The following is a 12,150-nucleotide window of genomic DNA, read 5'->3' as shown; positions in this document are numbered from 1 at the left end:
TAGATCTAACTGCAATATTCACTGTAGAAGCTGCGTGCATGATGTCATTTCACAGGTGCGCTCCATTCTACCGTCACTGTTTCTTCTATTCCTCATAAATAATTTATGTAACTCTAATAAAGTTCACATACATTTTAATTGAAGTTTACTCACTAACGAGTATTGGGTGACAAGGGGTAAAATAGTTTTTATGTTTTTATTGTTTTTATGAAGGAAAAAAAAGTTGTTTTTTGTTTTCTTGTTGTTGCCCAAAAAAAAAAAAAAAAAGTTTTGGAGGATTATAGTAGTAGGCTAGGCTATAGTTCTGACGAATAAAAACAGAAGTCACGCGCAACGTCCAGCGTGCTCAGTGCGTGTCTCCTCCATCCAGCCCCCTCATTTCAGCTCAAATGTCGCGTCATTGCTGCTTCTTCTCAATCCAGTTTCATGCTGAGGACCAGCACCTGCCCTCATCTGGAATTTACCTTCTGGACTTTTGCAAAACCTCATCCCGCTTCAGTTATTCCATCTGGAAGGGAGTGCAAATGGAGATGTGTTTGGCGGTTTATCGTTTATGAAGAGGAAAAGCCCAATTTTAACGCACAATCTTAAGTGCCATATGTTTGAAGGGATTATATCAAACACCTTGCAATATGACCGAGATGGGAATTTGGTGGGTTTTATTGCTCATGGCATTCGCTCTCACTTCAGCCGCCCCGAAATCACACCAGCGACTTCTGGAGGAGACAATTGAACAAAATGACACAATGCAAGTTGAAAGAGATAATCATGAAACTATATTAAGTCAGGTAAGATACTTTTCACCAGCGCTCGAAATGATATTCCACTGCAGTTTCTTTAGCCTATAATCTGCAATTAGTTATACGTCATAACTTTCATTAATAAGTTATTAACAATCTCTGCACAATGCCTAACATATCGATTTTGATGTAAATTCAAGTAAGACTATCCTATAATAAATAAATAAAAATTCTAGCTATGTCACCCGGGTTCTCTAGGGAATTGGTTCTCCTGAGGAAATAACCATAGCAACAGCAGGATCAATCGTATCGGACGGTAGCTACACTTTCTTTCTTTTTTTTTTTCTTTCTTTTTTTTTGTTTTGTTAAATGCGCTCGTTTTGAATGCGAACAAGTTTGTTAATGTTATTAATGAAAGTTATTATAAATATTCCAGTAGACGTTGGTAATTAAAAAGAAAATCCATATAACGACAGTCAGATATGTTACATTGCAACAAAGTGCGGTGATTTTGCTTGCTGGAAAATGCATCCGTCCTCTTTTCTTTGTAGCTGCTGGGTGATTATGACAAAGTGAAAGCGCTTTCGGAAGGCTCTGACTGTGGCTGTAAATGTGTTGTCAGACCTCTGAGCGCGAGCGCGTGTCAGCGGATCCGGGACGGTCACGCGACGCCTCAGGATTTCTATACGGTGGAGACCATCACAACAGGACCCCACTGCAAATGTCAATGCATTGCACCTCCGTCGGCTCTAAACCCCTGTGAGGGGGACTTCCGTTTGAAGAAGCTGCAACAGGCTGGAAAAGATAATGTCAAGGTGACCATATCTGAAATTGGATTATATATATATACCAGAATATGGCAGGATAACAATGCATAACGTTTCCTATTCTAAAATAAAACCAGCTCTTGCCATGATGGAATTTACTTCATCGTTACAGCTGTCAACTATTCTGGAATTGCTGGAGGGTTCTTTCTATGGCATGGACCTATTGAAATTGCACTCAGTCACCACCAAGCTTCTTGGTCGCATGGACACAATAGAAAAAGTAAGTGTTGTTTCCTTTGTTTTCCTATCTTGTACTTCACATCATTGATGTGTTTTATTATTGACAGATGGTCTTAAACAACCAGACCGAGGAGAAGTCGAACACAAGGAGCACCTCTCCGAGTCCACAGTCACCCACATCCTCACCTACAAATCTGTCCTCAGAACAGCAGCAGAAGAGGACGAGTTTGAGGGAGCAGAATGACGAAGCAGCTGCTTTTCGACACATAGAGGTGGGAGGTGCTATTTAAAACAAATGTTGCATTACATAATTATCATGTCCAATACGTAACAGTGGAACAATCCAAACATTATGCTAGCCAGAAAGTGAAATGGCCCACCTGCTGCAGACGTTTATTTATTTACCCTGTCTCAGAGTCAAAAGTGACCTCATGTTGTGTTTTGAAAATCTTACTAATTTATCCTGCTGTCAACTCTTACATAATTTATCATGAAAAGAGACAAATGACTTGGACTGTCAAAGATCGAAAATAGATGATGATCTACATTAGCCCCCCTTTTTGTAATAGACATGAAAATGCACATTCCGAACTTAAATGGTAGTAATTCAAGAATGCTTTGGAATATAGATGTAAGATTGGTCTTGTTTTAAAGAAGACATTTGGCAGATTTTTGTAGAAGTGAAATTAAGAAAGTTAAACAGAAAAAAAAGTTATAGAAGTTTGAGTTTATGAAAATGTATGAAATGTTACAAATTTAATTATTCATATTTTATATAAAAATATATATTTTCAAAACCTGGTGGACTCTAAAAATGCACACAAAAAAATCAAAGCCAAAAATCTGAACAAGTTGTGTTTCAAACTTTAGGTTGATCTCAAAAAATAAGCTTTCAGTAAGATTTTGTTTGGGCGCAGTACCAAACTTTTTCACTAGTTGACATTACTGCCCCATTTCCATATGTTGTTTGAGTGATCTGATTCTGAACCATTGTTTTTACAATTTTCATACAATTTATGAAGTAGACATCCTATTCAGAAGTAGTATTGGAAGTTTGGAAGATTTTGAAATTAATTCAACCTCTAAGAAACACAAAAAGAACACGTATGTGCTGTGCATTATAGCTCGCTGCCACATCACAAATGGTGCATCTTTTATTTTTTTCTTTATATTCAAAACATTCTCAGATCTCTTTTTCTAAAATAATTGAATGGATTGTATCTTTTGAACTCTTGGCATGAAAGGTTTCTACCATTCTTTCATGATTTTTCATGTTCATCACTATTTCAAAATAAAGGTCTGAACACGCATTATTGTATGGGGTTATTATTGTTGCAATATTACAAATAAATAGATTAATATTCACAAATAAATGTAAAGAGATTCACAAAAATGTATCGAATGCACAAATGAATAGATTAAGATCCACAAATAAATGTAAAGAGTTTCACAAAAAATTATAAAATTCACAAATAAATAAAATGAGATTTGCAAATAAATAAAACATTTACAAATGTTTTCTTATTTTACAAACACAACTCTGCCTGGCATTTATTTGTGAATCGGTTCCTGTGCATTTGTAAATCGCTGCACACATTTGTGAATCGGTTCCTGTGCATTTGTGAATCCCCTCACGCATTTGTGAATCGGTTCCTGTGCATTTGTGAATCCCCTCACGCATTTGTGGATTTTGAAACACTTCTAGCGCAGACGTGCAGAGAAATCCACAAATAGGTGGACTCCACCCACCGCCCACTCAAGCCAATCAGATAACGGCCACATCGAGCTGGCCAATCGTAGCACGTTATCGCTTCAACCAATCACGTTAGGCTTTACGCCCGGGGCGGGAAGTGGGAACTGACTGATTCTTGCATCAATGAAAGGAGCACTGGAGCGCAGTAGTAGCGCTGAACTGTGTGTGTGGCAAAAACACTCTGTTTTCAAAAGATTGTTGGAGTTTAAGGCCTCTTTATATTTCCATCAGGATACACTCAGGGAATTATGATAATCAGAGATCCCGAGCATCATGAACAGTCTCTACACCGGCAAGAGGCGCGACACAGCGCGTCAAAAGCAAATAGGCACTGTCTGTTCACTGCTGCCGCTGCAGTTTAAATCATGTAAAACTAGCATGTTTGAAATGTTAACACATATTCCCTATGTGACGTCTGCTTAGCTTTATATGCATAATCGTGCTCTTAACGGCTCTGATCGTAGCCTGCTTATTGACTAGTGCTGGTTACTGTCATATTTCGTGATAGTGTACTGGACGCGGGGCAGTCATTGATAGTAAACGGATGTCCGCACTTCTGATGTAGCGGCTACTTCACGCAATTAGGACAAATGTTTTTGCACATTCGCTTTGCCCAGTGTAGATTGCTTTGCACAGGGTAGACACGATGCATGACATTATACGATTTTGCCTTTTAAAGCACAATCGCAGTGACAAATAGCAATAGGATATAAATAAATGTAATGTAGAATACCAAATATAAGCCCAAATGTATAAATACAAAAACATTTGTCCTAATTGCATGAAGTAGCCGCTACATCAGAAGTGCGGGCATCCGTTTACTATCAATGAATGCCCCGCGTCCAGTACACTATCACGAAATATGACAGTAACCAGCACTAGTCAATAAGCAGGCTACGATCAGAGCCGTTAAGAGCACGATTATGCATATAAAGCTAAGCAGACGTCACATAGGGAATGTGTGTTAACATTTCACACATGCTAGTTTTACATGATTTAAACTGCAGCGGCAGCAGTGAACAGACAGACGCGCTGTGACGCGCCTCTTGCCGGTGTAGAGACTGTTCATGATGCTCGGGATCTCTGATTATCATAATTCCCTGAGTGTATCCTGATGGAAATATAAAGAGGCCTTAAACTCCAACAATCTTTTGAAAACAGAGTGTTTTTGCCACACACACAGTTCAGCGCTACTGCGCTCCAGTGCTCCTTTCATTGATGCAAGAATCAGTCAGTTCCCACTTCCCGCCCCGGGCGTAAAGCCTAACGTGATTGGTTGAAGCGATAACGTGCTACGATTGGCCAGCTCGATGTGGCCGTTATCTGATTGGCTTGAGTGGGCGGTGGGTGGAGTCCACCTATTTGTGGATTTCTCTGCACGTCTGCGCTAGAAGTGTTTCAAAATCCACAAATGTGTGCAGCGATTTACAAATGCACAGGAACCGATTCACAAATAAATGCCAGGCAGAGTTGTGTTTGTAAAATAAGAAAACATTTGTAAATATTTTATTTATTTGCAAATCTCATTTTATTTATTTGTGAATTTTATAATTTTTTGTGAAACTCTTTACATTTATTTGTGGATCTTAATCTATTCATTTGTGCATTCGATACATTTTTGTGAATCTCTTTACATTTATTTGTGAATATTAATCAATTTATTTGGAATATTGCATCAATAATAACCCCATATTATTGTTGCAAATTGATTAAATTAATTATTTTGAAGATCAGCCACCAAATATGCAAACTAAAGATAGTAAGCTTTCAAATTATATATAGTTTGTCAAGATTAGTTTAGGTTTAGTATAGGATATTACTATTTTAAATATGTAATGGCTATGCCAATCTTCAAAACACAAATAAAGAAAGACCTTTTTGGCTCTTTTAAGTTTTGTGTACCTGGACTTTCAATGGAGGGACTGAAACCTCTTAGGTTTCATTAAAAATATCTTAATTTGTGTTTCAAAGATTAACCAAAGTTATGGATTTGGAATGACATGAGAGTGAGAACTGTAAATCCTGGGGTGAAGTATCCCTTTAAGAATCACGTCTTATGGGTAGGCAAATTCGGAGAGACTATAGCAATAGCTTTGAAAGCATAAGATCCCACCCTCCCTTCAGAGATCTCTCTCCAAAGCCATACCTCCTCCAAAAGACATGAACGCGTGCACAGCAGAGTCTGCAAAGCAACACGAGAGATGGCGTTAAATTACCTCATGTCTCAAAGCACATAACATTACACATAACACAAAATGTTTTGGTCCTGAGACTTCCACAGAAGATATATGTAATTTCTTTTTATACTTAGACCACTTTTATCATTGATTGCTATCAGGATGTGAAGAGTGTTTCAACCAGTATAACAAAAAGTGTTTATAAAAACAACTGCCTCCATTTAATGGCTGCAGTATCACAGTGTCCTCTGATGTACTGAACAGAGTAAATACGAGGAAAAGTTTGTGGGAGATCTTCTGAAGAGCAGTGGATCAGACTTAAACAAGGCCGTCGCAGCTTTGCAAGAACAAGAGCGCCAAGGAAGGGAGAAGCAACCAAAAATAATTATTAGGGGGATCACATACTATAAATCTGACCCAATGGATGAGACGGACACAGAGGAGAACTGTAAGTATAACTGTGGTTTCAAAATCTACATTAAAATTATGACTGCACTATATTACTTGAAATTACTTGAAAAAATTATTTGAATGAATTGAATAGCTCTATTTGGAAAGAATGAATCATTCAAAGTAAACAAACCAAACTGATTTGAGACTGTGAAACACTGTATCATGTATTATGAGCTGCACTTTGAGTCCAATAACATATATGTATATCATATAGGTTTGTCAATCGCACTAAGCCATATTGCAATAAAATATCAATATTTTTTTGATATGTGGTTCAGCCATAATTGAAAGTTCTCAGAAAGAATAGTTGGAGATTTTATTCTAGGCTACTATATAAAATGATTTGTTCTTCATTGCAGTAGATGATAGTCAGAGTGGTGACAGCCCAATTGATCTTTTTGCCGACGAGCAGCTCCTTCATCACAAAGCACGCCACTTTAGGCCGGTTATCAAGGCATGGTCTGTCCGACCAAAACCCAAGAGTGAAGTTTCAAAAGGAGGAGATGCACGAAATGGCCTTCAAACTCCATTTACTGGACTGTTGGACTCTGCCCTGCCGATTAAGACGCCTACTGAACTGATATCCGTTCAGCCTCAAACCAGTCGTTCCGCCACAGACAACTCTACAGGAGATGAGAGAACCACACCGACACCTGTGATAGATCATTTGAAGCTCACCATCCCCAAGGAACAAACCAAACCTCAAACCATCGTCAACAAAATGGAGGCAAGCTACTTGAAGCCCACAACTCCATATGTAAGACAAGCTCAAAACATGTTGGTCAGGTCATCCAATCTGGACCACATTAAAACAAATGAGTCAGTCACAGCAGCTGCTGCTAAAGTGGTGGCTGCAGAGCCAACCGTGACAGAACAGACCAACGGGACTGCTGAAAAGGAAACATCTGTATCTTCTGTAAATGAAAGTGGGACTGTTACCAAAGAAAATCTGAAAGAAGATGCTTTTCACAGTGGGAAACCTATTTTTTATTCTGAAAGCACACTTAGAAGATTAACACCATCTCCGACTCCTCATTCAAATACTTTAACAGTCACAGAAAGCTCATTGGGAACAACTGCTCACACAAGCACAGCTGCCACCATTGTGACGACGCCACATGTCACTGAAAGCAAGACAGTTACCTACTTACCCAAGAAGAGTCCTAAACAGACATTAACCTCAGTGGCGTCTTTGATGACAACTACAGGAACTACCACAACAACAATAACAGGCAAACCTGGCAAACGCAAGTATAGCATAAGCTGGGATGAAGAGGAAGAGGTAGTGGGAGGGGAGCAGATGGACCGAGAGAAAGCTGTAAAAACTCTAGTGGAACAGAACGTTGGAGAGGAACCTCAAAAGAAGCCAGGTATAGCTTTATGATGTTCTTGTATGTATACATATATTAAAACATTTTCCATTATTACTTAAATCAGAGTTATATTAATGTCAGAGTTAAATTCAGAATGGGGTCTCTGCACTGGATGTGCATAGTTTAGCATAAAAAAGATTAAAACCAACGTTGTGAATGGTTTGGTTTTGTTTGCAGGAATATGTAAGGACACCTTGGCCACAATTTCAGAGCCCGTCACACACAACACATACGGTCGTAATGAGGGCGCTTGGATGAAGGATCCGCTGGCTCAAGATGACAAGATCTATGTCACCAATTATTACTATGGCAACAACCTACTGGAATTCCGCAACATGGATGTCTTCAAACAAGGTACAGTATCTCTCTTTAACTCAAATGAACACACTCAGAACAAATAAGCAATTTGAGATGATTCATTTTCTTATTTTCATTCAAGGCCGCTTCACTAACTCCTACAAGTTGCCTTATAACTGGATCGGCACCGGCCACGTTGTCTACAACGGAGCTTTCTTTTACAACCGCGCATTCTCTCGAGACATTATTAAGTACGACCTGCGGTTGCGTTACGTGGCTGCTTGGACCATGCTGCACGATGCAGTGTTTGATAATGACGACGTGTCTGCGTGGAGATGGAGAGGAAACTCGGACATGGATCTGGCCGTCGATGAGAGCGGACTTTGGGTCATTTACCCAGCTCTAGACGATGAAGGATTCTTGCAGGAAGTGATCGTCTTGAGCCGCCTGAACCCTAGTGATCTGAGCATGAAGCGTGAGACCACCTGGAGGACCGGGCTCCGGCGCAATCGCTACGGTAACTGCTTCATCGTGTGCGGCGTTCTTTACGCGACGGAGAGCTACAATCAGTACGACACCAATTTGTCCTATGCCTTCGACACCCACACCAACACTCAGGTGATTCCTCACCTGCCTTTTAGCAACAACTATACTTACATCACTCAGATCGATTACAACCCCAAGGAGAGGGTGCTGTACGCCTGGGATAACGGACATCAGGTCACTTATAATGTTCAGTTTGCTTACGTAGACCCACTGTAGGCCCTGACGGCAGAGCAAATACGTTATTTGCACAGAATAGGAGAAACCATTAATGTGTTCGTGGATTGTGGATCAGTTCACTCAGCTTTTATTAACTCCATGTAGTTTATGTACTTATTAATATACTGTTATGTTTTCAAAGTGTAAAAATGGACCCATATCTTTACATATATGGCGAAAACTAGGAAAAACACGCATATAATGCAGCTTTATGCAGTTTGCATTTACGGTCATTTCTTTAGATATTGCAGCTCGCTTTTGCACTATGAAAACGGACCTCTTTGTGTTTATAGCTGTACCTGAATGACAGAATTATGAAGTTTTGAGGGTGTTGTATTCTTAAATCCTGTAGAATACACTGTATATACTGTAATATAAAAAGCTGAAACCATGGGATTAATGAATGTAAAAAATACAATTTGTATTTTCATAAATATATCTCAAAGTTTGTTTTTTTATCACATGCATATAAAAAATTAAGTTTACAGCTCTATAAATTCAGTAAAAGCAAGAGTAGACGGTGTTCAGGGCACATTTTAATTTTGTTTTATTTCATCAGTACGTTTGATACATTTGATCAAATGACAGTACTGTTTGTAATCTTTTTATGCATATTTTATTGCAATTTCATTTGAAACTCTTCTAGCACCAAATAAATTCAAATCTCTGTCAAACTCAGACAAAATGGCTGAAATAAAATGAGTTGAATTAAGATTTATGGAATTGGTCTTCTTTTCATACTGATGATGTTGAGCCGAGTGTATTCTCAGCACAGACCTTCTCATTGGACACTTAGATAAGAGCAAAATGCTACACTGTAAACCCCTTGATCCACAGAGCTAAATCTAGACAAACAAAACACATCTACCATAGTTGAACCCAAAAACATTGTTTACCCCAGCCTTTGAAATGACCTATAATTAACACGTTACAACACTTCAGACCCCACATTTATACAAACCTTCAATTTCAGAGAGCAAATTCAGACTTAAAACTCTTGTTTGCGCCCTGACGCCAGAAGATGCACACAATTCACCCACAACCTTGAGTCCAGTGTTTATTACTTTGTTACAAAATTCCTTTCATTTCTTTCACTGCGTGAACAAACAAAAAGTCTTTCCAAAAAATGCAGAAATAATTGTATATTAAACATACAAAATATTGTTCAAAGGGAAAAGGGGATTTGATTAAATTAAAGAGTATAAACTCATGTTTCAAACCAATTATGAACGCAACAGAGTCATTTCTACTGAAATGTGGTCGAAATGTGATATTTTCTCTCACTAAATACTCTAATAATCATTCACATTTTCAGAACAAAGATCCACCTGAGTTTTTATAATCTGTGAAATTCAAAAATTGAAGAATCCTACAACCCTTTAGGAGTTCTAATGGTGATTGGTCGGCGCAGGCAAGTTTGTCTTTGAAGGGGAATGGTTCTTTGAAAGCGACAACAAGTTAGACACGACAAGCTAATGATTACACTGCTTTCAAAATGATAACTGACTACGGCATCCTAAACACTACAAGAATAGAGCGAACATCTAAATAGGCAAGAATAATAGAGACAAATACATAGTATACAAGGACAGATGAGGTCAAATTTAAGCATTAATAATGTCTCTTCTACAACTTCAAATTAACCAGTGTTATATTACCAACTGAATTTATGTCAAGTGCACCTCATTAAAAATGCGACCAAGCCACTAAGATAAACATGAGGTCTTAAAATATATAAAAGAACTGACAGAACTGCCTCTATTCACAGACACAAAAGGGAAATAATAAATGTTCTTACATTTCTATTCAACAGTTATGTCGTAACAAACAAAAAAATTAGCAAAAAGCACAACAATTCACAGCCAAGGTGGGTTGTTTGAGGATAGTATTGAAGAATAGTTAGTTGAATATGACCATCAAAGGTGCACCAAACAAGCTTGGTACAAAACTTCACAAATATTTCAATAAATTGTATAAACAAAAAGCACAGTGCAAACAAAATCAAAGAAAAATCCCTGACAGCTACCACATAACAGAGAAGAGTTCAATAATTGAGCCCAATTGCACTTTGTGTGGGAGATTTGGTAGATGAATGCTCCTGTTGGCAGAGGATGCCACCAACAACACTTAGGTTGTGAGATCAATTTCTAGGGCGCACAAGCTGAAAAGACATGTATATCTTGAATGCGCTTTAAGTCAAATACATGAATGTAAATGTAGATGCCTTTGTTTGATGACAGATGTGTAACAGTAGTCTCTGGAAACAATAGCCTGGAATAAAGACTGTCATTTGATTTTCATTAGTATCGAATGGCCCACTTGATGCATTTTGAATTGAGTGACTAAGATAAATTGTCGATCAATTATCCTGGGGATCTTGGTAGTAGATTACCAAAATCTTGGTTTGCCACTTGAATAGGAAAAAAAGAAAAGAAAAGAAAAGGAGAGGCTTATTAAGAAACCAAATAGATGATGGTGGGAAAACTGGCTAATTCACACAAAAAAATGGTGGATTAGTGGATTGCCGGGACTAAGAAGAACCCATGAGGACTCCAACTGGAGCGGCGGGCTGGTTGTTCCTGGGAGCCGCGTGATAGAAAGAGCCTGTGTCCGTCTGATTGACCCGCAATATGGGCGGAATAGTAGAGGACTTGATGTGGAGGATCCTGGTGTCCATGACCTCACAGTCGATCTGCATCATCACCTCAAACTCTTTGTCTTTTATAACGCTATCTGCAGTGAGACAGAAAGTGATTGTATTAGCAAAGGAAAAATACAAATAGTTGTATGAAATGGCACTTGGTGCTCAGTTCTGTGTGAAAAGAAATGCAGGTGATGTGCTGGGTGGCCCGGAGAGGTTAAGAGGCATTTTAGGGGATCCTTTCACACAAAGTTCTTAGAGGTTAGTCACACGCTGGTATTTATTTTAACATAGCAGTAAACTAACAAGAGATGACGACTCCCACATGAAAAAAAAAATGAGATCTATACTTACTACCATTTCAAATTTTTTTTTTTTTTTAAGGTAATACTTTTTTCCATTTAACAAGATAGCATTTTATTGAAAGTGACAGTAAATACATTTATAATGATATAAAAGATTTATATTCTTCTGTTCTTTGGAACTTTCTATTCATCAAAGAATCCTGAAAAATTTCTGAAGGATTATGACACTGAAGTAATGATGCTGAAAATTCAGCTTTGCCATCACAGAAATAAATTATATTTAAAAAAAGATTAAAATAGAAAATTGAATATTTTTCAAATTGTAATAATATTTCACAATATTACTGTTTTTTTTTTGTTTAAGTAAATAAAAAAAGCCTTGGTGAAAATTAACAAATCTGACCAAAAACATTTGAACATTTGAAAAATTCTTAAGATCTTTGTGCAAAATAGTAATGAAATTTCATGACTGAAAATCCAATTGCCAGCATTGCATTTCCAACACAATAGATTAAAAAAAAAAGTTAATTTGGATTAAACATTTTTTGGTTTTTGATTTTATTGGATTTTATTGACACTGAACAAAAGTCTCAGACAATTGCAATATCTAGCAAATTAAATGTTTCGAGCAAAAATATAAAC

At 37.8% G+C, this 12,150-nt stretch overlaps 2 protein-coding genes across 3 annotated transcripts in view; one reads left to right on the top strand and one right to left on the bottom strand.

Annotated features, from left to right (window-relative positions):
- Nucleotides 1–326: 326 nt before the first annotated feature.
- On the top strand, nt 327–9,274 carry olfml2ba (olfactomedin-like 2Ba). Of its 2 annotated transcripts, none has more exons than XM_079583955.1 (8): nt 327–788; nt 1,292–1,555; nt 1,680–1,787; nt 1,855–2,019; nt 5,942–6,125; nt 6,490–7,500; nt 7,681–7,857; nt 7,943–9,274. In XM_079583955.1, exons 1-8 carry the CDS (start codon nt 633–635, stop codon nt 8,560–8,562), a joined length of 2,685 nt encoding a protein of 894 aa, XP_079440081.1. In that variant the 5' UTR covers nt 327–632; the 3' UTR covers nt 8,563–9,274. The 2 variants fall into 2 exon arrangements, with proteins under 2 accessions (XP_079440081.1, XP_079440082.1); XM_079583956.1 differs by having other exon boundaries at nt 482–788; nt 1,363–1,555.
- Nucleotides 9,086–12,150, bottom strand: part of atf6 (activating transcription factor 6) — a 32,843-nt gene continuing 29,778 nt past the window's right edge. The window contains exon 16 of the mRNA XM_079583957.1: nt 9,086–11,295. Coding sequence (XP_079440083.1) covers nt 11,093–11,295 — 203 coding nt within the window. The 3' untranslated portion in view covers nt 9,086–11,092. The remainder of the gene's footprint in view (nt 11,296–12,150) is intronic.

This window comes from Phoxinus phoxinus (genome assembly GCF_949152265.1).
Source record: "Phoxinus phoxinus genome assembly, chromosome: 16".
NCBI classification, from domain to species: Eukaryota; Metazoa; Chordata; class Actinopteri; order Cypriniformes; family Leuciscidae; genus Phoxinus; species Phoxinus phoxinus.
The sequence above is the reverse complement of the archived record's forward strand: the minus strand, read 5'-3'. Positions and strand labels throughout refer to the sequence as shown.

Bases quoted from the DNA above. Each gene is read 5' to 3' on its own strand.
- olfml2ba (XM_079583955.1), top strand. From the start codon at position 633: ATGACCGAGATGGGAATTTGGTGGGTTTTATTGCTCATGGCATTCGCT. The intron at 789-1,291 runs GTAAGATACTTT...TTTTCTTTGTAG, and splicing joins ATGAAACTATATTAAGTCAG to CTGCTGGGTGATTATGACAA. The intron at 1,556-1,679 runs GTGACCATATCT...TCATCGTTACAG, and splicing joins CTGGAAAAGATAATGTCAAG to CTGTCAACTATTCTGGAATT.